Source organism: Streptopelia decaocto (assembly GCF_964273445.1).
Source record: "Streptopelia decaocto genome assembly, chromosome: 1".
NCBI classification, from domain to species: domain Eukaryota; kingdom Metazoa; phylum Chordata; class Aves; order Columbiformes; family Columbidae; genus Streptopelia; species Streptopelia decaocto.
Genome location: NC_138663.1, coordinates 66048036 through 66075158, shown reverse-complemented (window position 1 = coordinate 66075158; position 27123 = coordinate 66048036). Strand labels below are relative to the sequence as shown.

Genomic DNA, 27123 nt, shown 5'->3' with positions numbered 1-27123 from the left:
TGGTAGAACGAGGGGACATGAAAGACTCAGATTCAAGGAATAACCACACTTTGTCTGATAACATATATGATGTTTGAATTTTGGTAAAGAAACAAAGAATCAGCTAGGATTTTTTTTACAGTTAGGAAGAAAGCTCATGCAGATGTTGAGCACAGAATTTACACAAACTCAGACATTTGCGTGATTTGTGCCTCATGGTATCTTGGGCTGCTGCCAAATGTGTAAGCTGCTCAGAGACTGCCTGGTTCCCCTGAGATTATATATTCCCTGTAATGCAAGATGTTTTTAAAAAGTAATTTACTCACTGTGATATTAGAAGTCCTAATGATTGGATCTATATTTCCTTCTGGGTCTTTTCTGCTTGAAAATCCTGGCAAACACTGTAATGAATGTTGTGTAATCTCTGTCACTTGACTGTGGATCTAATTTTAGGTACTGATGTTTGATTTGGAGATTTTTAGTGCTTTAGGAGAGACCAGAATGATTTGCATTTCCAGGGTCTGCATTGTTTTGAATCTTAACTGCTGTACCTGTAATCACACAATCACTAAGAACCTGATCTTTCACACACTTACTGCTGTGTGCAATGCAAAATGTCAATGGGACTGTTCATAGGACTAAGTACTGTTTCCTGGCTGAAGTGCTGGCAGATTTGGGTGCCGACAATGCACATTTGTGTGCCCATCTCCAGCCACAGTAGAGAGGCTACTGATGAGGATACAGGGTGCTGCCAGCAAAGAGCTGATGGCTTGGGTTGCAGGCACCAGGAGAAGTTCAGCACTGCATCCCAAAGAGGGTGGAGCGAACTACAGGAAATGAGTGACTCATCAGAAAGTTTTAATAATTTGCCCTTTATACTGGTGTTGCTGTAGAGAGTCTCTCTAGTTCATCTGTGCGTAGCTGAAAGTTTTGAAACCATGGCTGTATTAAACACATCTGTTTTCTGAGGCTTTGTACTATCTACCTAAGGCAGCTGAGCAGTTGTCTCAGCAGAAAGACATCACTTCATAGTCTGGACTTTTACGTGATGTTTGTGTTCCCACCAGGCAACATCTTTGCTTTCTAGCTATTGGTGGCAGATAATAGTTTGTGAAGGGATATGTAATAAGTGGAAGTTGTTTTCAGAGAACAAGAATATGAAACAGAAATATTTTAAAATACTGATGTTTCGGGACTGAAACTGCAGAACCACTGGGTTGGTATCAAAGGTGGATGAACTGGACAAGCTGTTTCTCACAGAAAGATATTAAAATCGAAGTGTCATATATATACATGAGATGCTTCTAAATCCATTTGTGTCACATCTCAAAGACAGTTGAGCTATGAACTTCCATTCTGCTTTATTTGAGGCTACTCAATGAGTTCTTGCATACCTCATTAGTTTGGAGAGGCTGATGTTTTGTGATGGACTTAGTCATCAACAATTTATGACAGTCCTATCACTGTTGTGTCTGCATTTAGGCAGTATCACATGGATGAAAAGGAAACGGAAACCTTTTCTAGTTTTTCTTAGTTTTTAAATCCACCCAGATCTTCTCTCCCTTCTCACCTGGAGCTTTAAGACACTCAACAGCCTCATGAGATCTCTGATAAACATGAAGTAGATTCCCTGGAGTGCTTCACTTTAGATCATGTGCAGCACAAGAACTAGTGCTGTCTTTGAGGCAGCCACAGCTCCCTGATTCTCTGCCCAGCCTTGGACACTGATTTGAGCAACATGAGAGCTTCTCTGACCTGTGTCATCTGGCAGTGGTCCCCAAGAGCTTGTTTACACTGGATATTTTTTCATTAGACTGTAATTACACCACTGAAACTACATGAGTGTGAAAATTTTGCACATGTGCAGCAGAGGTCATTCAGGTAACAAGCGTTGATGTAAGTTACTTTTAATACCAGCGTGCTTATATCATCAATAAACACTTTTGCTACTGACAAACCACTAAGGTAGCCATGCACGAGCCACGGTTGCCAGATTATGTTACGTTTCAACTTTGTGCTTTTGCTCCTGATCCCCACAGACTGCAAGAGGGGCCAGCTGACTGAGTCCACAAGCATACAGCTCTGTAACATGCACAACATGCCGATCACCCCTTGCCCGAAGTATTTTGCAAGGAGAGAAGTGATCTGAGGAAGTTACTTGAGATTTATACTGCTCCTTTCAGCCCAATGATCACATGTTCCCTTTTTCTTTAGGGCTCCTGCCTTATCAAGGGCTTGGTTCTGCAAGGTGTTGAGCCCTGCCATGAGAGGCTGAGTGCTCTTGCCTTCCTGGATGTCAGTGGCTGTGAAGAGCACCCATTACCCTTCTGTAATGCTCAACACATTTCAGAAATGATGAGCACCTTCCAGTACCACAGCTGGGAGAAACGACATAGGAACAGACTAATGCTTTGCATTTGGACCAGACTGTGCTTTTGAAGGACATGAGGAAGTTCTTTATGCTGGGCTATAAGCCTGCTTCTGGTTTGACTAAAGTGAGTAGTATTTTATTTTTGTACTTTGATGTAGAGTGGAGCAGGACTAGACCTGCTGTGAGAGCGATTGATTTTCATCAGCTTGTGAGCAGTGAACAGCAAGCAGGGCAGGCTGACTGCTGCACAGCATCGCTAACAGATTCAGTTGCAAACACAGCATCCCCACCTTTTTCACACTTCCCTCCACCCACCTTCATCAAACAGCTCCTCTTTATTAAAGCAGTGCCCCTGCTTCTGTGCCTGCTTTAGAAGTGTTATGACACTGCTGTGAAGTGTAGAATTCCCTAAAGCCTTAGAGAGAAAAAAGATAAATGAGGCATCCTGAGCAATGAATAAAGACACAGAAAGAGGAAGAACGCAATGCTGATTTCAGCAAATAACTGTGCTCCCACAACACTTACTCACTGTTAGAATACTTCAAAAACTTGTTGTGTAAAGAAACGTTGCAAGAACAGCCACGAAGATAACATAAAGAATGAAGTAAGCAATTATTTTCCTCTGCCCATAATAGGTATGACATTAAATTTGGCCACAGCACCTGTCATTATGGCTTGCTACAGTTTGAAATAGTGCATGAACAATAACTGAGTCTCATCTCTGATAAAATTCAGTGTTTTTTGAGTCATTTTAAATGTCCTTTCATGATGTTCCTGTTGTTTGACTTTATTTGAATGGATTATGTTTGGAGAATATGTATGTAGGTAAATAGATAGGCTACTAATAAATACAACAGTTGATTAGAAACAAAAAACAGGGAGCCAGCGGTGCAGCCTACACTGAGCTCTAGACTAAAGATCATTATTAATATAACTGAAAATTGTACTTTGGTCACAAAAAAACCCACAAGTAACAAACCAGCAATATATCCTTTTCCTGATTCTCTCACCGCTTTTCTTTGCCATGGCTAGAATATATTTGTTAATGTAGCTCAAGAGAATGGTGAAAGAAGGGGAAGAAAAAGAGTTATGCTTTCTATTCTAGTAGCTAGGATGGGGGTGGACGGGTTGGTGAAAGGGAAATGTAGGTTCCAATCTGATGAAGAAGCACATGCTACATTCTGGTTTTATGGTGCAGGGTTGTTGACATTTTCTCAAGCAATAAATTAAAAATGTCACATAAATTAATCATCTCTGGGATTTAGTCTTTATTGTACAATCTGGCTGCCTCTTTCACTTGTCCCTTAGTTAGAGCTCATACTTTGCTCAGGTGTCTTGGCCACAGTGTGGACCTGTCTTCCTGCAGAACTAGCAGACTCTCTAAGCCCAGAGAGCACAAAGAGGGATGTTTAGTTTTGAGCCCTGTAAGACCTGTAGTTCTTGCTCTTTCTCAATGCCCATGGTCCCTGCTTGTGGAGAGACTACTCATGTTCAGGGGTTTTGGCAGGACTCACCACCCAACACCATGTGATGGATCACCTACTACAGAGTCAGAAGATTTAACCTGCCCATAGATCCTAGAGACGGCTACAATGCTTTCATAAATGATGGGTCTTCCAGAGCTACTTGCAAGTACAAAGCCTCACTAAAGAGAAAAGAATAAAATAAATGTAAGACTTTAAGAACAAGTTTCCAATTAAATTTTATTTTCTGGGTGGAAAAACAAAGCAAAACAGGATATCTGGAAAGTTGAATACTCTCATTTCTCGAGCATGTGGTCTTGAAACAATTTGTTTCACTAACTTACAATGTTAAGAAACAAAAATGAAGACTGTGGCAGAAGCCTAGATTCGAGAAATGTCACGGAAAAATAATTTGTTGTAAAAAAATGTGGATTGTTGCTGTTGTTACATGGCACTGTAGCTGCAACCTGGTGATGTGCAATAAAACTGAGATGAACAGTTTGCTTTGAAAAGCACTTAGGTTATGGAATAAAATCACATGCATCAAAATTATGGCATAGCCTTCTGTATTGCATAAGGTATTGCATAAGAGAAAATAGAGGATAGCTGTTTCGCATTAATACTTTGTCACATGGGCAGGTCATGAATGCCAACAGTGAATGAAATTTCACTGGAGAAAGCAAAACAGGAAAAAAGTTTCTGATTCAGTCAACTTCAAAATCACACTTCATTCAGTGTAATTCTTTAAAAACTATTATTGTTCCAAACAAGATGACTGCAACTAAAAGAGGCTTGAGAGAAGGAGGATATTTTTAGTATGTTAAGTGTCAGCCCTTTGGATCTAATCAAAAGATCGTTTAAGTCTCTTTGCCTGTAATTTCTCAAGTACAGTCAGGCTCCTTATTTCTGTTTCTTACAGCAATGGGCAAAAGAAAATGGGCTGAGGAACTCTGGCACCAAAACTATTTTGATTACTTGTTTCTAAACACAGAATACACATACTTTAATGCTTTATTAAATCTTGCTGCAATACTGAAATTTTCCATTTAGCCTAAACACAGTTTTACAGATTAAAAGAAATAAAATTGAAGGGAAAGCAAGCCCACAGCCTTTATTACACTTGTCTTTTTTTAGAATGACAAAATTAAAACAACACCCACATGAAATATAATTGCCAATATAATTCCACCTCATTTTTCAGAGCCAAAGAAGACAAAATCCATCATTCCCACCTCCAGGTCAGCTGCTCAGATTTTATATATATATATATATATTTTTTTTTTTTAATTATTTTTTTATTATTATTTTTTTTTTCCGCCGAGATGACTGCTATACCTGTCTCTGCCCAGAAGAGGAGCCAGCGAGAAAAGCTTGATGTTAAGGACCTTGCACTGAACACCCTGGGCTCAGAGGTATAACCTTCTTGAATTTCAGGAGTATTATACTAAGGAATGTGCTGGATCAGATACCGGGGAGGTGCCTTTTTACATAATTACCACAATTTTTTAGTAGAAGACTGCCTCAGGCCCCCTGTGGCTATGCACCACCAGGCTGCAAGTCTCTTTTGCAAAGCTTTTCCTTAATTAAGGGAAAATATATTTAAGAACAATGGGTGAAAGGCACTTGAGTAAGAGAAGGGCTACACGCAAGGTCTCATTTAAACCACATGTGTAGACCACAGGGTGGTGGTTTCCCAGCTGCAGCCCATCTACCTTTTGTAGTAGATCATATGGTACGTGGCTAAGCACAGACCTGGGAGCTGCTTGCCAAAAACTCCTGATGATGCAAGTGGAATTCACCTAATAGCTCTGTAGGCTTACACTGCAGGGAATGATTTATCACCGTATTATTTCAGGTATAGGCTCATGGAGCTACATCAGGCACCAAGCTGGTGAAAGGTTTGCTATCTACTACTACTTATCCCATCGAAAGGGTTACTAAAAATGCAGCTGGCAGTGGAGGAAAGCAAACTTCTGCTTTAAGGTAGCTCCAGAAGGCAACAACAGTGGTGAAGATGGAGTGGCACAGACCAGGGTAGGTAATGGGGCCTTGGTTGCCAGCCCTTGCTGGAGCTCTGCTACAGTGTCCTACTAACAGTATAAAGTATGGATGCACCTAGTATGGATATACCTGCTGATACTACAAATGGATTTTCATTCTGGCGTCTAGAGATGCACGAATACCTGTAGCCAAGTGTTGAGTGAAGCTGAACCCTGCTTGGGAGACAAGGATCTTGAGGAGATGTTGGTGGTCAATTGCTGGTGCCATTGGTCCTGGAAGTGCAGCAGGGACATGGCAGATTGAATTATGAATTAATTGATTTTGACTTGGTTGCTCTTTGCTGCTGATGAAATCCCTCTGTTTAGCTCAGCATTGTTTTGGAGAGTGTCTACTCTTGTGCCAATGCAGTTTGAGTGGCACACTAATGAATATACTAACTAAATTCTTGCAGTGAAGGCAATCTCTAGAAGGCTTAAGCCATGCAGAAGACTTTATTGATGAGTTGTACAACAAAGCATCATCATTTTGTGAAGATGTATCGTGATTTTCTTTGTTGTTATGAAGGTAAGTAGTACAGAAAGGTGTACAGAAAACAGTGGTGTTCCGACTACTGTGCGGTATTAAATTTTATATGTGAGGAATACAAGTATGTGAGAATTGCTTGCATTGGTATTTTGTGACTGGGAGCTGTGGGGCTCTGAAAGGCCATTTGCGTTACATTGCGCAGAAGGAGTTGAGGCCTTACATCAGCAACACACAACTTCCTCTGATTTACTGGTTTAAAAGTATGTTTTTAAAAAGTATTTGAAATGCCAGTGTGTTTGCTGAAAACATATTATTTACATAACGAAATAGCCTAATTTTTTTTCTTTAACATATTTTTTGATTTGTAGTTGCCTGAAAGACTTGGTACCAAATCATTTGCTCCACCTTCAGTACATTCGTGTTGACTTCTAAAGACTGCTCGTGTAAGAAGGAAAGTGCTTGGTTTAGGTTTATTAATACAAAAGAGGAACATGGTATAAATAAAGTAGATGACTTGTGTGTGCCAGCGCCTTGTTAACCTGAAAGTTCCCGATTTGTGTCAGCATCCGTGTGGGTTCTTGCTGAACAGTCTTGGCTCAGGGGCAGCAGCCATGACTGAAATTGCTGGAGAACAACGATCGTTTTCAGGGCAAAGGTTGCAAATTCAGTTTATTTTAAACGAAGGAGATTCCGCATTTACATGGCAGTTATTTGCATTTTTTGGGTTGCCTGACCAATTAGTGCCTCTTCGGATGACCTAAATCAAGGAAAAACCCAAACCCTCATTTGTTCATATGCTTCTCATGTTCATGGAGTTATCGTTGCCCACAATGGTAAAGAATTTTAACGGCTGTTTGAAAAAACAAAGCTAAACATTTAATATATTAAGTAGGTGTAACACAGGACTTGAAGAAACAAGCAAGGGGAGCAGCCCCAGCGCCTTTGCAACCTCCTGAGGGCCGGGCGGGGGCAGAAGGGGGCGGCTGCGCTCCCCGCCGCCGCCCTGCTTTGGGAAAAGCAGGAGTTGTGGGGCAGCCGCGCTCCCTGGCCCCACATTGATCCCCTAGCCCCGGAGGGCGAGGCGCATCTTCCTTCCCTTCCCCGAGGGGAAACCGGGGGGACTCCCCCAGCCCGTCCCAGCGAGGCGCCCGGCCGCCATCGGAAACTACAACTCCCGTGAGCCTGCGCGCGCAGCGCGGCGCACGACGGGAGCCACCGCCTCCCCGCGGCTTCGGGGTGGAGGGGGCGAGCCGCTCGCCCAGCGCTGGCGGGCGCGCGTGCGCAGGGCGGGCGCGGAAGGGGGCGTGGCCGGCGGCGCTGGCCCATCCCCCCCTCTCCTGTGTGTCGGTTTCGGGCTCTCGTCGCCATTTAGCGCCGAGACGTCCCTGGGGCGGCCGCGCCGGCTCCGGCTCCCTCCTCCCCGCCGCGGCGCTGGGGCGCCACCCGGACTTGGCTTACCTGTGGCAGCGGTGGCGGTGGCGGTGGCGGCGGCGGGCGGCCCCCGGTGAGGCGAGGCTGCGAGCCGCGGGCGGGGGGCAGGAGGAGGGTTTCCGGCTCCGTGCGAGGCGGCGGCAGCGGCGTCCGCTGCTGTTGGAGGGAGCGCGGCCCGGTCGCGCGCGGGCGGTGGCTGCCTGCCGGGAGGTGAAGGCCGCGGCCGCCATGGGCGCCCCCGTGAGGCGGGGCTGAGCCCCGGGGTCCCCTTTCCCTGCCCCCTCGCCGGGGTGAGGGCGCTGGGCCTGCCCAGGCCTCCCCCCGCCCGGTGCGAGTGACTGAGCGCGGCAGCTTCCTTCGCGGCCGGCGTGCGGGGCCTGCCCCCCTTTCCCTGCCTCGCCTCCCGGCACCTTCCCCTCCTCTCCTCACAGGGCTCCGGGGGCGCCTGGACCCACTCCGCTTTCTCCCCATCGCCCGGGAATAATTGTAGCGCTCTCCCCTCGCCTTCAAGCAGCCGGGTGAGGCACCGGCTTCTTGCCGGTCGAGGGCCCGCCTCAGGGCGCCTCCCGCCCCACCCGGGCCCGGCGCTCGGGCTTTTTCTCCCCTCGCTGCTCACATCCCCTCGCCCCGTCTCCGCTCCCGGTGCTCCATGTCGGCCCCGCTGCCCGGCTCCCCGCTGCAGGATGGATGCAGACACTGACCGGGGACCCACCCCGCCGGCCCAGCCTCCCCAGCAGCCGCCTCCCAGCTCCGCCGTAAGGAGCCCTTGGGACCCTCCTCTGTTGCAGCTGCAACGGCAGCCGCGGACAGGCGCGCTCCTCGCTCAGTGACCGGCCCCTTCCCTCGCCTCCCTCCCGCCGCCGCCTCGCCCTAGCAGCGCTCCCCCGGGGCATGATGTCGGGGGGCGCCGCAGACAGCGGCACCCCGGCCCCTCGCTTCTTGGCTCCACCGCCGCCGCCGCCTAAGAACGGTTCCAGTTCGGACAGCTCCATCGGGGAAAAGCTGGGAACCGCCGCTTCCGACCACGGAGCCTCCGGGGCCGGTGGAGCAGGCGGCGGAGTAGGGAACGGGGGCCGTAGTGAGGAGTACCGGCGCCGCCGCCACACCATGGACAAGGACAGCCGAGGGGCGGCAGCCACCGAGCACCGCTTCTTCCGCCGTAGCGTGATCTGCGACTCCAACGCTACGGCCTTGGAGCTACCCAGCTTGCAGCCCGCAGCGCCCTCGGCACCTGTCTCGGGAGGCAGTGCCGCTCCGTTGGTCTCTCCTCCCGAGTGTGCCAGCCGGATCTCTTGCATCGCTGTCAGTGCCGCCCAGGCCCCCTCGCTGCTGCAGCAGCCGCCGCCACCTGCCTCGCTTCCCCTCCAAGGACAGTCTGCTCAGGAGCCTGCTGCCGCGAAGGATGCTGCCCCACTGCTACCCAAGGAGGAGGAGGATGAGACAACCGCGCTACCTCCCACCAGTGCCGCTGGAAGCGCATCAGCTGCCAGCCGGGAATTTGAGGAGCGGAGAACACAGCAGGAAGACATCGAAGAGCTTGAGACCAAGGCAGTGGGCTTCTCCCCAGATGGCCGCTTCCTGAAGTTTGACATCGAGATTGGAAGAGGCTCTTTCAAAACTGTGTATAAAGGACTGGATACGGAAACCACTGTGGAAGTTGCCTGGTGCGAGCTGCAGGTAAAATAAATGAAAATTTGAATTACCAAAGCACAGTCACTCTCCCAGGTGCTAGGCTATGTGCTCCATCAACTGGAGGCCTGCTTTATTCAGACAGGGAACTGCAGACCTTACCTGAGGCACTCCTTTGGAAGAAAAGTGCAGCCTTTCCTTGGAGTCAGTTTGCCTTTTAATTTTTTTGAATATACTGTGCTCTGAAGAGTTTTTTAGTTTTATAATCAGAAAACGTAATAAAGTTCTGTTTCTTACAATGTCTTGCATTTTATGCCTCCAAAAGGTTGCTTGGAGGATTGTTAAAACCCTTGTACACAGCTTCAGGGATGCTGAGGGAAAATGTGTGATTGTCAGCTTGAGCTAGCCTTAATTTTTCCAAAGTTTGCTTAGATGTTTTTCTTAAAAAAAAACTACTAAAGTGTTAATTTCGTAGACATTTCATGTGTTTGTAGCAGTGGATTCTTGTAGGAGGTAACCCTAGAATATAGCCAGAGTCATGTAGCTCATAACATCGTTTAGTTTTGCAAAGCTGTTTTTTCATTTTAAGTTCTAGAGATTTACATTAGATACAGGCACAAGGAAAGGAAGAAAGTAATTGTTTCCTTTTTCAAGCTTTAAAAAAAAAAATTAAAGTAGAAACAAGCCCTGAAATTTAATCTTTCCAAACGACAGGTGGATTAAACTGGCATAAGACACTACTCTTCTATGAAGTTCCTAGCCTGAGCAAAGCCAGAGTTCTGTAGAAGCCCTGTCTAACAATGACAGGAACACCCTCTGTACCATAGAGTCGGAGCTTGTATAACCGGGATGCAGGTTGCTGTGCAACAACCTTAAAAGAAGTGGGAAGAGCCTGGAGTACCAGGAACCTGGTGTACTCGTTTGTTTTCAAAGCTTCAGCATTAAATTAAAAGGATAGTGCTTGTTTTACAGTGTTGTGTTTCAGTGCAATCCATAGAGGGGTTTATGTAGGATAGCTTTATCATTGTGTGTGTTCCCATCCAATTTAGGGCAGACAAAAGAACATGGGGTCAAAATCCCAGAAGTCTATGTGGGGTTTTTAAGCAGTTAGGTAGTCACAGGTGACTGATGGTGGTAACTACACCAAAACTTTTTTCTTCTCAAAAGCAATTTTGTATCTATTCCAGTCAAACTGAGATAATTTATTTAGGAATTTCTAGATTTGTATTCATATTTGCTTTTGAGTCATTGCTCAAACATTCTACCAGTGTCTTGGTTCGTTATGTTATTGCCATTATTCTGTGCTTACTGACTGTGGAATTAAGCTTCCAATTTTCTTTGTGACCCTTAAGCATTCTCTGCTCTTTTGTGCTACCTATGTACTTGCTGTTGTGGTCTTTTGAGCATTGATTTTAAAATCAAAGTGAAATGGTCCAGTGTTGGGCTCCACTTAAGCTTTTTATGTGCAGTTTGAACTGAGAGATTAGTAATCCACCAAAATGATATGACTTCTATTTGAAACTTTTATGTTTACAATTTTGGAGTTCCTTGACTTTAACCCCTGAGATCCATTTTAATCTGCACACTTTACTTACTGATCAGAAGCTAGTGTCAGTTTGGTATCTGTCATTTTCTGCTAACATTTACTCCGTTGAAGTGTCTTAAACATCATCAGTACCATGTGGACAAACTGGTTAAAAGGGCATCTTCTTTTAAGTAATTTAATAAAGAAGCTTATTTATAAAGGACATGTTGCTAAGCTTTCAGTTGATTGAAGAATTTACTGAGTAGTATTTAAAATGACATTATAAAAAGCATGAATGAAAATATTTTTAAGAGGGAAATATTTGATGTTTTGCTTGGAGTTTAACTACACTACAGGAGTGCCTTGTGGGTTAAATTATTTTGAAGGCTGTAGTTTTCCTCTCCTAAGGAGACTGCATACAAAATGACAAGTTTGAAATGACAATAGAAATTGTATAGCTGTTAAAAGTATTTGCTAAGGGAGCTAGACTCTACAGCTAGTACAATATTGTAAGATTAAGTCCTGTTTGTGTCTAGAAATACAAGGAGAAACTTGCTATTTATTGGCATGATGGGTACTTCCTCTTCTTTATCTAGGAAAATATAGTTGTTGTCAGGCTAGTGATATTTGTTATGTGTGATTTGTATCACAATACAATCTGGATTCCCGAAGATGGACTGAAACAGAGTTGTTGTTGATTTTCCGGAATGCCATGGTTTGAGGATTGGTGAACCTTCAAAGCATAATTATTTTATCACGGAAATATGAATTATTTTCTGCATGCTCTATTGCGCTAACCGTAACTAACTGATGGTTACTTTTATTTGTCTTGAAATAGTGTTCTTTAGCAATAGCAGAGCTTTTCTTCTCTGTATTCATGATAGCAAGCATAGGCGTCCTGGGGTGTCCCACTTCTCTAGAGTCTCCTAAACAGTGCTACTGTAATGCTGCTGGAATGAGGCTGCTTAGCATGATTATGCAGAGTAACTTGTTCCTCTCATGGCTTGTCCAAAGTTGATAAAGGTGTATCACAGTTCTTGATTGCAAGATATATAGCAGAATGGGGTGAGAACAGTTCATACTTTTGCAGAGGCTTTGGGCGTATGTTCTTTTAAGCCTTTTCTAGCATACTTCAAATGCTTTGGTTTCTTTAAAATCTCTCCTGTTTGGAAGGAAGCAAGGTGCCAGCTGCTTTCAGCTCAGTAAAACTGCACTGTTGGAGCAAGTTCTGTAGTAGAAATCTTGTGGGTTGAGGACAGCACAGAAGGCTTTGTGATAGTCCCTGGCAGAATGACTTTTTAATGCTGAATAATGCAACTATACCTAATTTTTATGTATGTGCTCTGTAGTGATAAAGTGTAGAATCTGAGAAGATCAATATGCTTTCTTTCAAAGGGAGTCTGGTTGCTGTTTACCAAATGCAGCTTGAGTTTCCAAGGTGCTGCTGATACTCTGGAGAATATTGTGATGCCCCTTACACTTATGTACTGAACTGTGGAGGAAATAGAAGGAGAAAGATCTGAAGTTCTGTAGGTGACCTGATGATGTTCTTAGTATCTTCTGCAAGGGAGGTCCTGGCCAAGACTAGTTTTTCTTGATTTGTGGAAGCTGGGGAGATTTGAAGGAATTGAGTGTTTCAAGGTTACTTATAGATGTGTAACAGAATCCTAACAAAGATGAGACGGATGGACTATCCTAGTTTACTTTGTGGCCTGTCCGTATGAAGCAAATTGTAACTGAAGCTAGCTTGAATATTGGGTGCAGGTATTTAAATGTGAAATACCTGCCATGCTGTGAGCTTAGTAGAGCTGTGAGCTCAACAGCAACTGCATAGGGCCAGTACTCAGCTTCAGTTACTGCAAGGAAATTGTTAGTGTAGTGTTAGCTTTCAAACACTTTTGTTCCCATTGTATATATTCATCTCAACTCTGGTTCTTCTGAGTCAAGTGTGCCTCCTACTGTTGTCATTAGCACATCTCCTAAATTGTGTGAAGCAGTAGTTAAGGTTGCTGCTTTAATGGTCTTTAAGTAGGTAGAAGTCGACAAAAGTGGTTATTACCACTGTTTTCTACTGTAATTTAAAATAACTCTTCCTGTACAGTTGTTACTGGTTAGTCTTTTAAATTAGATTTCTGAGCAGTGAGTCTCTTGTCACCTCTGTACAGTTTAGGTAAGACTGTGGCTAAAATATGATGCCTTTTCCTGTTGCATAAAGTTTGTCTATGCAAAATAATACTCCTGTGTCAAAGGTAGCAAGAGTCACATAGCTGACCATAAAAGCCAAATCTTAGGGGTAATGTGTCATCCTCTGAGGCCCTGTTTGAGTTGGTTTTAATGCAAGGCAGTCATTTAATTTTTGGTTTACATAACAATGCAGGGTGGTGCAGTCACTTGCTGGACTGCAGAATCTTACATCTACAATTGTTGCTCTGGATTCTGTTACGCAAATCAGTAACTTTTCAAATATTCAAGTGTGCTTGATGATATGGAAGGTAAATTGGATTATCTTTTGAACTGCGTATTTGTCAGGCATTTGAAGATGTATCTTCTTTCATTTGGACATTGTCTTCTTTTAGAGGAGGCATGATTTAGAAACTTATTAGAAGATATTTACATTAGTTGAAAATGCATTCCAGTGTGCACTGGAGAACAGCACTGTTTGTCTGGGATGTGCTATGTCACTCCTGTCCTTTGCATTTCTTTGACAGAAAGGGTAGGTTGATCAGTCAGCAGTTACAGTTCACAAATGCATCTTCTTCCTGGTATGTCACTCTGACTCTGGCTTCATGTGAGCTGCTGAAGGGTAGAAGGAGGTTGAGGGCTGTCCCTAAGTGAGATAGAGCTTCTGGGGGTAAGAAATGAGTTTGAGAGCTGGAAGTGGTGCAAGAAGAGTATGTTGTACTCGTTACTACTTTGAGGGGAAGCTGAATGTGAGTTTGGTTACCTTTAGTTATAAATCTTCCGAGTAATAAACTTGTGTAGGTTACACATATGCAATTCTTTTGCAGACTGTTATCTATGGACAAAGTGTAGTGTACGGGTACTGCAACTTACAAATGGATTTTTCTTTACATAGGCAGTAGAAATGAAAAAACAGTTGAGAACAAACATAATGCCATAACCAAATGTGAATCATGAGATTCTGTATTGCGCTCTGGTAAAAATGCAGCTGTGGTCATCACTTTATTACAGGAAGTAGTGAGGTGCTAAATCATATTTCCATATGTCAGAATTTTTCTGTACTGTAACAATGTGTAGAAGTTAGCTTGAAACTGACAGTACAGGAAGTTGCTTGGATATTATGTGTATCTTCACTTTTAGTGACATTTCAGGTTTGACTATACCAATCTTTATCTCTTAGACTTAAAGCTATATTCAATACTGATTTTTTTTTAGGTCAGCAGACAACAGTGGAATGTAGTTTATCTACTCTGGAGTATAGACTCTGCTGCAGGCTCACCATGATAAATATCAACTTACTGAAGTCAAAGTATAATTCTTAAAAACTTCTTTGCTTTTTAGACTGAGCTAGGAATGTTAGAGAAGTTGCACATTCAAGTCTGACAACCAAAAAAGGTCTTGTATCACATAACTGTGGCATCCTGTAGTGTTTTTTTTTTTTTTTTTTAAAGCTGGTTGCATATTGCTCACTAGGAGGCCGGACTGCAAAGATGCTAGCTCTGATGCATGATCGTATGGCTGCATTAAAGCAAAATGGAAAAGCAGATCAAAACATTTGTGCAGTGAGGGAAAGCTGGAGAGTGTGTATCTGGAACTGTATCTCTGTTAAGTGCTACTGGAAAATTATTACATTCTGATAGTTTTGGAAGAATAGTGAGCATGCTGAAACAAATATATGTTCTTTGAAAGCTCTAACTGTGGTTTTATTCTGAATATTTAAAAATATATTTTATAAAACTTTTACTGAAAGGGGTCAAGCTCAAGTCTAATCCAGTATGGTGACTCCCTTGCCTACCTTGTACTTCACATCAGTGTTTAAGATATCCCGCTAGTCTGAGAATAACTGTATGTGGCTACAACTACTGTCACAGTAGCAATGTTCATCTGCTCGATGACTGCATCTGGGTCAGATGCATAATTGTCACAAATATAGGTTAATACAGGTATGTGACAATCTCTATGAACATCATTCCTTATTAGCTCTACAAATTCCAAAGTATTGAAAACAAAAATGTGTAAAACTGTAAGTGTGTAATCTTTTTATAACCCTTTCAGGTTATGCTGTATTTCCAAGTGTCTTCAAGTGTGGATGCATAGGGAGCTTGAAATTTTGTACAGTAAAGTCTAAATTTTTTGTGTTTTTTTTCATGTCATAGGGCAGAACAAGTTACTGGTAGTTACTGGCTTCAGATATCTGATGAGATAACTTCTCCTTTGGCTAAAGAACAAAAACCAGCCGTATTCTTGAGTGTTTCTGCTGTAATTGATACAATTGACAGCTTGATAAATGACATGGGAAAGGAGCCAGACTAATTACCTGCAGAAGTTTAAACAGTGGTAGGGCTCCCTCAGACTTTACAAAGGTGACCCTGAAAGAGAGAAGGGAGCTTTAAAGTACGTTCTGGAGTTGCAGCTGTTAGGAGACCTCTACTTAGGAAAATAATCTTACCTCAAAGGGATATCAGTTTTGGAGGTGGCTGTCGTTCAATTTGTAACTGGCTGGTTGTGAGGCAAAAAAAAAAAATCATCGGATGAGTACATTCAGAAAATGCAGCATTTCTTATGGAAATAAACAGGTTCTTATTTGCCGGTTCAGGTAGGTTTGAGAGCTGCTGACTTAAATCTTTTAAATAAGATTTGTTTTGAGCTGTTGTAGTTTAAAGTAAAAACGCTTAACTTCATAAGTAAACTTTTGAGGTCTAAGAAATAGTATTAGGACTATAATCTTTCTTTGAAATGGGAGGGAAAAAAACCCCACCTGATAAAACTCCCTGGAGATATCCTGAATAGAGTCCTTTGAGAACTGTTGAGCAGAGTGATAAATAAAACAAGCAGTAATAGATCTGTGGTAGTCTCCATGGATGCAGTGCACAGTGCAGTGTAGATTCAGTAGCAACATCCCTCTGGGCCTTATTGTCATTGTTTTTCTTTCTCTCTCTCTTTTTTTTTTTTTTTTTTTTTTTTTTTTTGTTTCATACCAGCAGCTCAGCACAGCTCTGTCACTCACATTCTCCATACTGCATGTGGCAAAGTTTGTGCTAAGCAGTGGCAGCCTTGATGCTTCCTGTCATGCATCTCTTCAGAAACTCTCGTTTCCTGTAAAGATTAGCAGCCTTTTTTTTTTTTTTTTGAGGTCACTAATTGGTTTTTCCAAATCATGGTTGAGTTGAAATAAAAGTTGAGTATTTTTCTGTTTCAATCTTTAAGTTCACATCTGCAAGCTTGTCTTAGTCTTGAGAGTTATTACTTATGAAAAATGGCATAGTGGCTGTAACATATGAGCTATAAGGAAAAGAACAAATGTCATGGAAGTTTGCAGTGCTTCTGCAGCTAGGCATAACACTTTCTCTTGGCAGAGCATGTGTGTTTATTTTAATAGCAAATGGTAGAAAGTTACTGTTTTCAACTCTTAAAACTTGAGATAATGATTCCATGGTTTTAACTTGATCATAATGTGTTCCCTCTATGTCTGGAAAAATGCTTTTCTAGTATACTTGCAATGTTGCCTATTCTAAATAGCTGCATTTGTAGTGCTGCTTGAAAATTGGTTTCTCAGAGTAGCTGAGGCTTTTGTCAAACATGAGGCATCTGAGAATTTTTTGAAATATGATGTTAAAATTCTTGTCCTAACAAATGAGACTCAACTTTTTATACTGACTTAATAAGTATTTTTGTGGAAGCTGCTTATGGTCCCCAGGACTTTCTTTTAGCTGACTCTGAGAATGATTCAGGCTATGTACTGAAAGTCAAACAGTGTTTGAGTGTCTCTGGTCAAGATACTACAGATATCCTTCTTTCTGCCTTACTTCCAACTTCCTTGACAGATTTAGAAATTGTCATACCAGCACTTCTCAATGTGTGGTTTTTGTTGCCCTCATTATTCCCCTTGGAAGAGCCAGAGGAAGTGAAAAGGTGACTAGGATTTTGAGTCTGTGGCTCACTTGAGGTAATCCTTCAGAAAGGAAGCTTTCTCCTTGTTTAATGGCCACAACCTGCAGAATATTCCTTAACTCCATGCAGCAAAGGATAAACTTTGTGTTAATGATCTGTGCCATGTGATGCTATCCTCTTAACCCAAGAGGAGATATTTGGAACAAGATCGTCACAGGTGTTGCCAAGTCATCTTTTTTTCTAGTAAGCCAGAGTGAAAAAAAAACAACCACCAAAAAAAACAACCAACCAAAACCAAGGAGAAGAACAACAGCAAACCCCTGGGATGCAATACAGTGACCAGAAGAATTAGGATTTGGTTCTCAAACATATTCTGAACTTTTCACCAGGTGATGACAGGTGCATTACACATACCCAGATTATTCTGAAGCACTTTGGATTTGCCTGGGTAATTCCTAGCAGTATGTTACTTTGTGTGGCTCACAAGCAAATTGGCATGCTCTTAGTTTATTTTTCAGCAAAGGAAACTGCAATGTGCTAGAAAATAGACTTGTGTTGGTGGTTTTTTTTGTCTTCCAGAAGTTGTTCTAAATAGTAATAACTACATAAAGCAGTAAGCAGTTTTTACAAGGATAACACATTCTAAATCACTTGAGGGGGCAAACTTTCCAAGCTTGGATTTATCATTTTAGGTATAAACAGATTTTTTGGAGACTGCTACCTGCATTCTTAGTTTAGAAATCCTGCAGGAAGTATGTTTATGATGACCATCTGTCTCGTAACTGAAATATATATGAGCTTTTAAATGATCTGTCAATGACACTGGAACTAATGCTTTAGCCAGGGCTGTGTGTTTTAAAGTAGGGGATACCATTTGTTTTTGTACTCAGTATGCCCAAGAATTTGATTCTGCAATCATCTGGTTCATCTATTGGCGCTAGTCTGGGCAGCAGTTCTCTGGAATACGTGTTCTCAGGACAAGATCACTATGGTGGTTTTAAAGTATTTTAATTTCATGAGGACTGCTTTTAGCATGTTACCAGTGAGATTAAATCAAAGAGGGAGATTTTGCAAATTTGAGAAGTGCTAATAAGCAGTTATTGATAGAAACTATAACTATACAGTGAACATTTTTATGCTTTAGGACAGCAGGTGGTGTGTAAAATAAGCTTTATTAGACCCTTTATATGAGGGAGAAGCTTTGTTCCTGTTTAGCTATTTTGGATCATCTTTCAGACATTCCTAATTTCATTATATCAGTAGCTGAAGATAGTGGGTTCTGTTAATGGATTTGGGGCTGGCAACAAAGCAAAAAGCTACAAGTGGAAAAAAAAATCATTAACTGATTAAGAGTTTATTACCACCTCGTAGAGGAATTTGGGAAGAATAAGAACACTGATCTCTTTGTAATTGGAGTAACTCTGAGTCAGCTATATAGGAATGATGAGCTAAACACAAGATAGTACTAAGTTGATACCAGCAATAAAGTGCATTTTATCTTGTTTTGGCTAGTTAATACAGTCTCATCATGGTTTAAGAGTATCCAAGTGATGGTGTTACCCAGTTTTCTTTGGACATTTTCTTCTTTTAGAATAACTTTGTGACTTGTTTCTGCTTGGCTGACTTGCTGGCAAGTTTATGACCCCAATCTGAATGTATTTTGACTGCTTCTATCCTGGCAAAGACTAATGACATACAAACAATAACCCACAAGTATTGCTATTAAAAGCTTCAGCAATCCAGGCTTATTATCTTAAGGATCTGCAAATCTGTCTATGCTTATGTAATATACATCTGTTAATGGCAATTTCTGAACCATTAGCAGGTTTTGCTGAAGTGTCACAAAATGTTGCCATGCCTGTTTTCAAATCTGCTGCTTTTTAGTGAGGCTTTTATTCCTACTGATATTTTCCAACATAAAACTGTTTTGGGTTTGTCTCTTTCTTCAGCTGCTTACAGTATACTTTTCATTTAGGAAATGTAAGTTGTGTATCTATATAAAAGTGGAAGATGCTAACTTAATATGCACTGTTTTGCTATAGCTGGCTTGGACTCAGTCTTTCAGTCTTCCCTAAAGAAAAAATACAGTAAGTGAGACTATGCTTGGAGAGTTGTTGAGAAGCAGTCCATTCAGACAAGTATCATACAGTTAGAAATACTGTCTGAAAAGTGATTGTTTTTTTTTCTTCTTTTCTTTTTTTTTTTTTTTTTTTTTAATGTTGCCCTTTCTGAATGTAGACAAGTAGATATTATCAGTATGTAGACTGGCATTTGGGGGCATGTTTTTTATTTGCATTTATCATGATTTGGGACTTAGTGAGTTGTTAGGTTTTCCAGGAACAGCGTACTAAAAATGGTGAAACTGCAGAAATGTCTGATACAAAAATAAGATTTTAAGTTTAGTTTTAGGATGCTTTTTCTGTGGTTTTTCTCTGCTTCCTTTGTATGCAGCTTGAGCTTTTTTCTGCAGGCAACTGCTCAAAAGCTAAATGCATTTCAGGTTGTCTGTACCTGGGTGGGGGAGGGTGGCGGAAATTACACACTTAAATTTGAATTTTTTTGCCTCTTGATGGCAACTGTGAGCTAGTTCAGGTGATGGTATGATACCTTTTGCTGATCTTGTTACACAAGCCTGAACATATTTGAGACATTCAGTATTTACCCTCAGGAACAGAAAAAAAACAACAAAACCCAGAACAACTCAAAAAACCCAAACAAACAAAAAAGCCCACAAAAATCAGACACAAAAACCCCCAAATAAACAAAAAAAAACCAAACCCAAACCAAAACACAAACCCAAACAACAACCCAATAGTGAAGAGACTCTGGGTTGCTGCTGAAGACTTAAATGCTGTAGTACATTACTAGATTGTGTATGGTCTATACCTGAAGATCTGCCATTTAAAAACTCTTTTTTAAAATACTCAGATTTCCTCTAGGAAAACATGCATGTGTTTCCTATGAGTTCCCTTTGACTTTGTAGACTACCTGCTTGAATGTTCAGAGCTTATTGGTGGTTGCAGCAAAAAACAAAAACAGCAACAACAACAACAAAAAAAAAAACACAAAAGAGAATTCTGAGGAGTAAAATGAGGAATTTTGGCTTCTCAAGTTGTAGTCATCTTGCATTTGCAGAACTTGACAAGATCCCAGGGAATTCTGGTTTGAGTTCCATTTTTGCTTGAAGTAAGTTTTATATACAGAACAAGTAAGTAGTTAACATCCTGTTGTTTAGGGACTGCATTTTTTTTTTCTGTCTGTGTAGGAGAACAAATATTTCCAGTTGCTTTAGATTGTAATGCAACCATTTGAGAATGGTCCTATAGTCTGTAACTTGTCCCTTCTATCTGGGTGTTAGTGATGGAAACAATTTTGTCCAAGTAAGTTTCTTGATTTATTCAGGTAGCATGCATATAAAGCAAAACTTGGAACAGTCAGGTTAGACTAATATAGCTTAATATATTGTTCACTTTTTTTTTTTCTTTTTTGACAGACTGGTCATTTTTCTTATAGTTGGTGTCCCTAGACTTTCCAAGGAGTTTGCATAGGTGCGTCAAGTGGGCTTGTTGTGGAACTGTGTGTATGGAGAGGGTAGTAATACAGCACAAATTATGGCACATCAATCCAACTGAACATGACATGTATATAAGAGCACTTAACTGGCTGTTTTTCCTATTTGAATTATGTTGTCTGTATCTTGGAACTAGGGTTGAAAAGTCATTTTCTTCCTCACATCCAGTATGAAATCTTGCATCTCAAATTGGGTGAATCCCAGGAAACTAAGCAGAATTGAAGTTCGATTTGGTGGTGGTGGAGACTCTCAAATCTGTTGCTAATCTGTGGAATTAAGTGGTTTATTCTAAGGAACCTTAAAAGTTGAAAAGGCATTTACAAGATAAAGGTGAGGAATAGCAAAAAAAGACTTGTTTCTTAGGATGTACATGACATGAATTTTAAGGTTTTGGGACAAGGCAAATTTAAACAATTAATTGATTCTGAAAATTTCCATTACTATGAGTGGCTAGTTCATTAAGTATCATTAGTATTTGTATTATATTGTTTTTGCCAAATACCTCTCTGTATTCTTAGTTTAGTAATATCTTATTCAATAACTTACCTCCTGTTGGCATACTTCAGTTTCTCAGTTTTTTACAGACACAGATTAAATGTATATGTAATTTACATGAACATGAAAAAGTCATTTTATGCATGTATTCAGACTTTGAGATTTGTAAGGGCAGCAGCCAGTCATGATGAGCATTTTGTTGCTACTTGTTGTGGGGTTTTTAGTATTTTGTGATAGATGATAAACCTACACATTTAGCCTCAAAGGTAAAACATTTGACCATAATTTAGGTGTTTGAGGTTTTTTTTGGAACTGGAGAGACAATGTTTGGTTTACAGATTGGACTCAATGATTTTAAAGATCTCTTCCAGCCTAGATGTCTGTGATTCTATGTTCTATCCCAAAACAGCATCTGTGGCCTAGTTAGTGGGACATGATTACCTATTCTAGAAAGCTTTCTGAATCTGTTTTCTAAGATATACTTTAAAATCTGAATATTCTTTGGCATCTGGGAGAAAGCATCCTTAGATTTTAAACCATCCAAGTGATGGGGTTTGAATTTGAGCTTGCTGATAAACTGATTCAGAACAATCTGCAGGAATGCAGGTAGTCCTTTTTCACATAAGAAAACACTAGTGCAAACAGTAATTTTCTCAAATGGTGAAGCAAAGAAATGGTTCAGTTTTGTGAAGAAAGCTTAAGTAGCTTTACATTAGGTCATGCTAACCAAAGGAAGTATGCCAGGATCAGCTGTGCTAAAGCAGCTAGCTGTACTTTCAACATCAGTAAAATAATTCCCAAAATTCTTTTTGTGGTAGCCTCTGTTACTTACTATTACTGCAAATTACTGGTTGGTGTTCCAAATTGCTTAACTGAGGGTTTGCTTCACTACAGTTCTTTAGTGGTTTGACCTCTATCAGAAAACAGTTGTGGCTTCTAATGCAGCAGCTTATAAGATAATACTGAATTTCTAAAGCATGCTGCTTGTGTGATTTTTTTTTTCTTTTTTTTTTACTGTTGTATCACATACAAGAGTATATGTTTCTCAACTTCTGATCTTGATAACTTTTTGCGACAAACCACATGGTTTGGGTAGACTTGTAAAATTTGATGGAATGCACCTACTCTATCTAAAATCACTGATAAATACCAGATAATGACTCAACTGATATGCATGTTAACTGGGTTGGTGTGGATGAGTGCAGATAAAAGGCAGCAGGCTGGAAGCATGATGATGTTTTAAGAGGAGTATGAAATCTGAGGAAGTTGGCATTGGAATTAGAATGGAAAGAATGACTTGGTTGATGATGTAGAAAAATATTTTCCACTTTCCCTTTGACTTCTGTCCTTATCTTCTCTGGCAATAATATTCAGGGAAATGGTATCTTTTGTTTCTCTTGTTCCTGTGTGGGAATGGTAATTGTTCTTGCTTCTTACCTGTTCAGGAAGTATTCTCATTCCTCCCTCGCCAACAAAACGCTGTATCAGTCATTGCCAATGTTGTTTTTTTGCTTTATATTTTAACTTTGGCCTTCCTCAATCCTCCTGTGTTCCCTGCATAAGCCATCAGGCAAAATGAGGAAATTTTTTTTCTCACCCCCTGCCCTCTGGAATAAAGCAGATTTTGTACCTCTGTCTGTCTTTGGCTACTCTATGTAAAATAATAAAGACTATGGTTAAAACCTGAATCTAAATTTTGACTCCTGGAGCTGCCTTCTTCCAAACTTAGATTTTCCAGCTGGTAAATCAATCTTATCCGTGGAAATGTGCTTACAGTTCTCTTGGGAATTTGCCTTCCCCCTCCTCCCTTCTCAAGCCAAATCTCTTTCCAGGAAGTGGAAAAAAAAAATCCATGGACTAGATGGAGCTTCAGCTGAATAGAGTGTCTCACTTCAGATATACCTTCTGCTGCTTCTCAAATGACCAAAACATAAGTGACAGCTGAGTTGTCTGTTTGTGTCATGGGTCAAGGGCAGTCCAACTCAGCAGTTTCCCTTTCCTCTTCCCTGAGTTTTGTTTGGAAGGAGTAGTGACTTGCCGTTATATGCAGTCACCCTCGTCATGAAGACCAGATGGAAATACGTCAATTGTTTCATATATAAATACTCAGTCCAACAGCTGTGAGTTTTATCAGGAGTCACTGGGATCACAAGTTGGTGACCATATTGTTAGTTTAGAGGGCTGTAAGCATTACTCTGACTTGAAATATAGCTGTAATGTGAGACCATTAGAAGCAGTTTTAGACTGAATGAAAGAAGAAGAAAAAATGAAGTTGAACCACTTAAATGCAAATTCCTTTTTAAGCTGGAGTTATAATTCTTCTTCTGGAGCATTACAGAAGTCCTCTTAATATAATGTTTCAGCCACTGATGCTGTCCTAAAGTAACTAAAAGCATTGCTCTGAAATCTTCTCATTACATCCTTTCCTTTTGTAGTTTTATTAAGTAAGAACATTTCTCCAGACTATTACTCAGTGGTCTTTTGGCCATTTGATAATCCTCAGTCTGTGTTTGCATATGGATTTCTAGCAAAAAGGCTGAGATACCTGATGTGATCCTAGCTAACAATGAATCAAGTGTAATAAGATCCATAATAAATCTACTTGACACTGATAATTAAGGGAGTTAACTTGACTTTGCAGGTTGCAGAGGGTTTTTGCTGCCATCTATGTGCAAATGAGCCTTGATTTATTCCAATAATATTGAGAAAGGGGGAGTGGAAGTCTGCTGGTGACTGTTGGCTATATGGTTGCAAAAGGCAATGTGTTGCATGGGCTGCTGAGCATAATGTGAAACAAAGTGCCATAAAAATCCTGAGTGCTAAGTACGTGACTGAGGAAGAAAAACCAACCCAAAACAAACAACCCACTTTAATGGGAGAATTGGTATGGTCATTAACTTAAAATAGCTGCTCTGCAGAAAACTAATGTAAAGCAAGGTTGTAGTTCTTTAGTAGTGAACACTGCAGTGTATAGGCCTGAAACTGAATTACAGATAAAACAGAAAGTTTCAATAACTACAGACTTGTGCTAACAAAAAAACCCAATCGATCAAAAAAAAAAAAGAGTAAAAATTAAAAGACCCAAACAAAAAAAACCCCAGGGAAATGGGCCATGTTTTAGTTGAACTGCCTGTTTCTTGAACCTTGAGAGGAGTTGTTCTTACTGCTTTAAAAAGCTTTCTATTTCAAAGGGGTACTTGAAGATATGTTTCATGTCTATAGTTAACACTTTTATACAATGGAACAATAAATACAATTGATCACACTGTTAGGTCCTAGTCTCTTTGGGCCTCAGCAAACTCAAAAAAGCCAAAACAAAAGTACCCTCCAAAACCCTAAACCATTGTCTGGTCGAGTTGCTTTGTCTGAATAGATCTCACTTTTGCTTCCAGGTATATTGTGTTTCAGAAATGGTTTTCTTCGGATTGTAGAGCTCACTAACGCAGTATATGTGCAATAGAAGCCCTTGTAGCTGGTATGAAAGAGGTGATTCGCAGCTTCAGAGGTCTGGAGTTTGTGGGAGTTAGGGAGGCTGAAGCTGTTGTGGAGTCCTTTAATATGGATTTTGTGTCCTTTGAATCACACGTGTCCTTCAGTGAAAACTACTGTGTTTGAATCCATGTGGTTGGTCTAGATTATGAGAACTGAGAGTGTGCTTTTTCTTGACGTATTAGTAGTGCTTATGAATAGATATGTTAATGTTAAAAAGTCTGCATCTTCCTTGATTCAGAATCATGGTGGACTTCAATTCTTCCTGTTTTGACTTTCTATAAAATAGGTTGTCTGGAATAGGTCATTCTGAAAAATGTTCCTTTTTTTTTTTTTTTTTTTTTTTTTGAGCCATATATTGGCATGTGATCTTGTTTTGGTGTCAAAGCACTAGGAAATCTTCCATCCGGAACCTCATCTGAATGGCCTCTTTATAGTTTAGTGTCAGGTTTACAGTTTGAGAGTCTGGGAGTCATCAATGTGTGCCCTTGGAAACAGCAAGTATAGCTGTTTGCCTGACTGTCTTTTTTGGGTTTTTAACAGTCTTCGACGTGGGGGGGTGACAAAATATCTTGAGCCTTGAATGACGACTTCTGTCAAGTAGAGATCAAGGGTTGCGGTGCTATGCACTTTATCACATCTTGGGACACGTTCATCAAAGATAAGAGGGGTCAACTGTCTTATTCGGGAAACTGAGCTGAATTAATTTACATTTTTATCAGTTTAGTTTCACTTTTTTGTGTCAGTATTTGTGGCTATTGCATTGTTTGGTTTTTAGTTCTTCCTAAGTGGTGGAAGTGCAGAGGGTATTTGCATCTAGCCACGTGCCCACATAATCCCAGAGTATCTAATAGGACTAGTGACTGGTGATGGTACAACTTGGAGACTGCAAATAATATAATATGGTTTTGTGTGTGTGGTGGTTTTATTATTATTGTTTTGTTTTGTTTTTTTTCCTCCCTCCCCCTTGTTCCTGTTGAAGTACTTGCTGTGATTTTTGTTTTCTCTGGTGTTCCTACATGATTCCTGCTGTAGCATCTATGGACAAAAAATTTGATTTGGTGAGGATTCTTGGTTTCATCTGTCTTGTTATCCTGGCTTCTAACTCAGTGTCTGACTAGCACATCATTATGATATTGTGTAAGCTCACTGTGGGGACCCAACTGGTTATTCCATGACGAGTATGCCACTTTCCCTGAAAGAAGTGGTGCAGAGGAAGCTTGGGAGATGACTTACCGGTAGATTTGAGTGGCACTGCAGTTACTTTCCATCCTTGTTACTGATGTGGAGCAATATTAGTTTATTGTGCCTTACAGGTTGTGGATTTCAAGTGCAGTTGGGCTATCTTGCTGTTTCCTGTTCTCCTAAGAAGTGAATTTACCCACTGGATTTCTTGCAGCTCTAAACTGGATATTGCAGCTGTGGACCTTTGGATAGAAAACATATTCTGCAGTTAGTAAACAGTAGTTCAAATTATGAGCTTCATGTCTTATGTTTGGAGTTTTGTGCTTTAGAAAATACAACCTATAGAGCATTGTTTTCTGATTTTATTCAGAAAAGGATCTGCAAATGGAGCAATAGCTGCTGTTAGCTCTTTTCAGTATGCTCTTGTACTGACTAACTAAATCCAAGTATAGTAGCAGTGAGATGAAGTTGCCAAAGAGCACTAATTTTGGGGTGTTCTTTGAGTGAAGTGGCATGAAGAGTCATCTTACTTGCTTTTGCAGCCCCTTGGGGCATTGCTGGCAAAAATCCTACCACAACAATTTAGTATTTGAATATTCAGTGCAAGACTTGGTGAAAATGCCTAAAACGATGGTTAAAGGGATTATTAACCTGTATATGCCTGAATTTCTTTGTGTTACCACCAATCAGTTGCTATAATATGCAAGTTGATTCCTATTTTGCTGCTTCTGAAAACATGAAAATTCACATACTTGTCTTTCATGTTCATGATGGGCTGAATTCCTTCAGTAGAACTGCTGACCTTAATCTAAGGGACAACATGTATCTCTTTCTAGATGAGCTCTAGCCTTGTCAGTCACAGGAAGTACTCTTGCAATAAACTTTGTCTAACGTGGACTGTAGTGAAATGAAAAGAGTCTGTCTGAGAGCCCAGAACTGAGAAATCAGTTGTGTATATTGTTGTAGTACTCTGAATTAGTGCATTGCAGATGATGCATGTGTTTAATATGAATGTCAATCAGGTGTTTTTTTCGTCTTCACAGTGTGAATGTGGTTCACTCAGTCAGTATTAGGAAGCTGCCTACTGAACACAGTTACTGCAGTTTTTGGACTGCACAGTCAATCAAGCAGATTGAGAAGTCAGCTCTATAGCATAAGTATATAACTTTGCTGGAGTCTGGGTTTGCAATGGTCTGTAATTTTGCAAGCTCTCTTTGGAAGATGTGTTGGTAATGCTCTATATTTACATAATGGTCATCTGCTTCTAAATTCTTCAGCAGGACACATGGAACTAATAAATTAGGTAACACCACTTAAATTTCATTCCTGTCTTAAGATCCTGCTTTCAATTGCCTGACTGGTGTGCACCTTAATCACCTGGGCTGCA

At 40.9% G+C, this 27123-nt stretch overlaps 1 protein-coding gene across 10 annotated transcripts in view; it reads left to right on the top strand.

Moving 5' to 3' along the window:
• The first annotated feature begins 7726 nt into the window (after positions 1-7726).
• Positions 7727-27123, top strand: part of WNK1 (WNK lysine deficient protein kinase 1) — a 106827-nt gene continuing 87430 nt past the window's right edge. For all 10 annotated transcript variants that reach the window (XM_082043152.1, XM_082043159.1, XM_082043160.1 and 7 more), the window contains exon 1: positions 7727-9447. In XM_082043152.1, the coding sequence (XP_081899278.1) occupies positions 8662-9447 (786 nt within the window). In that variant the 5' untranslated portion in view covers positions 7727-8661. The remainder of the gene's footprint in view (positions 9448-27123) is intronic.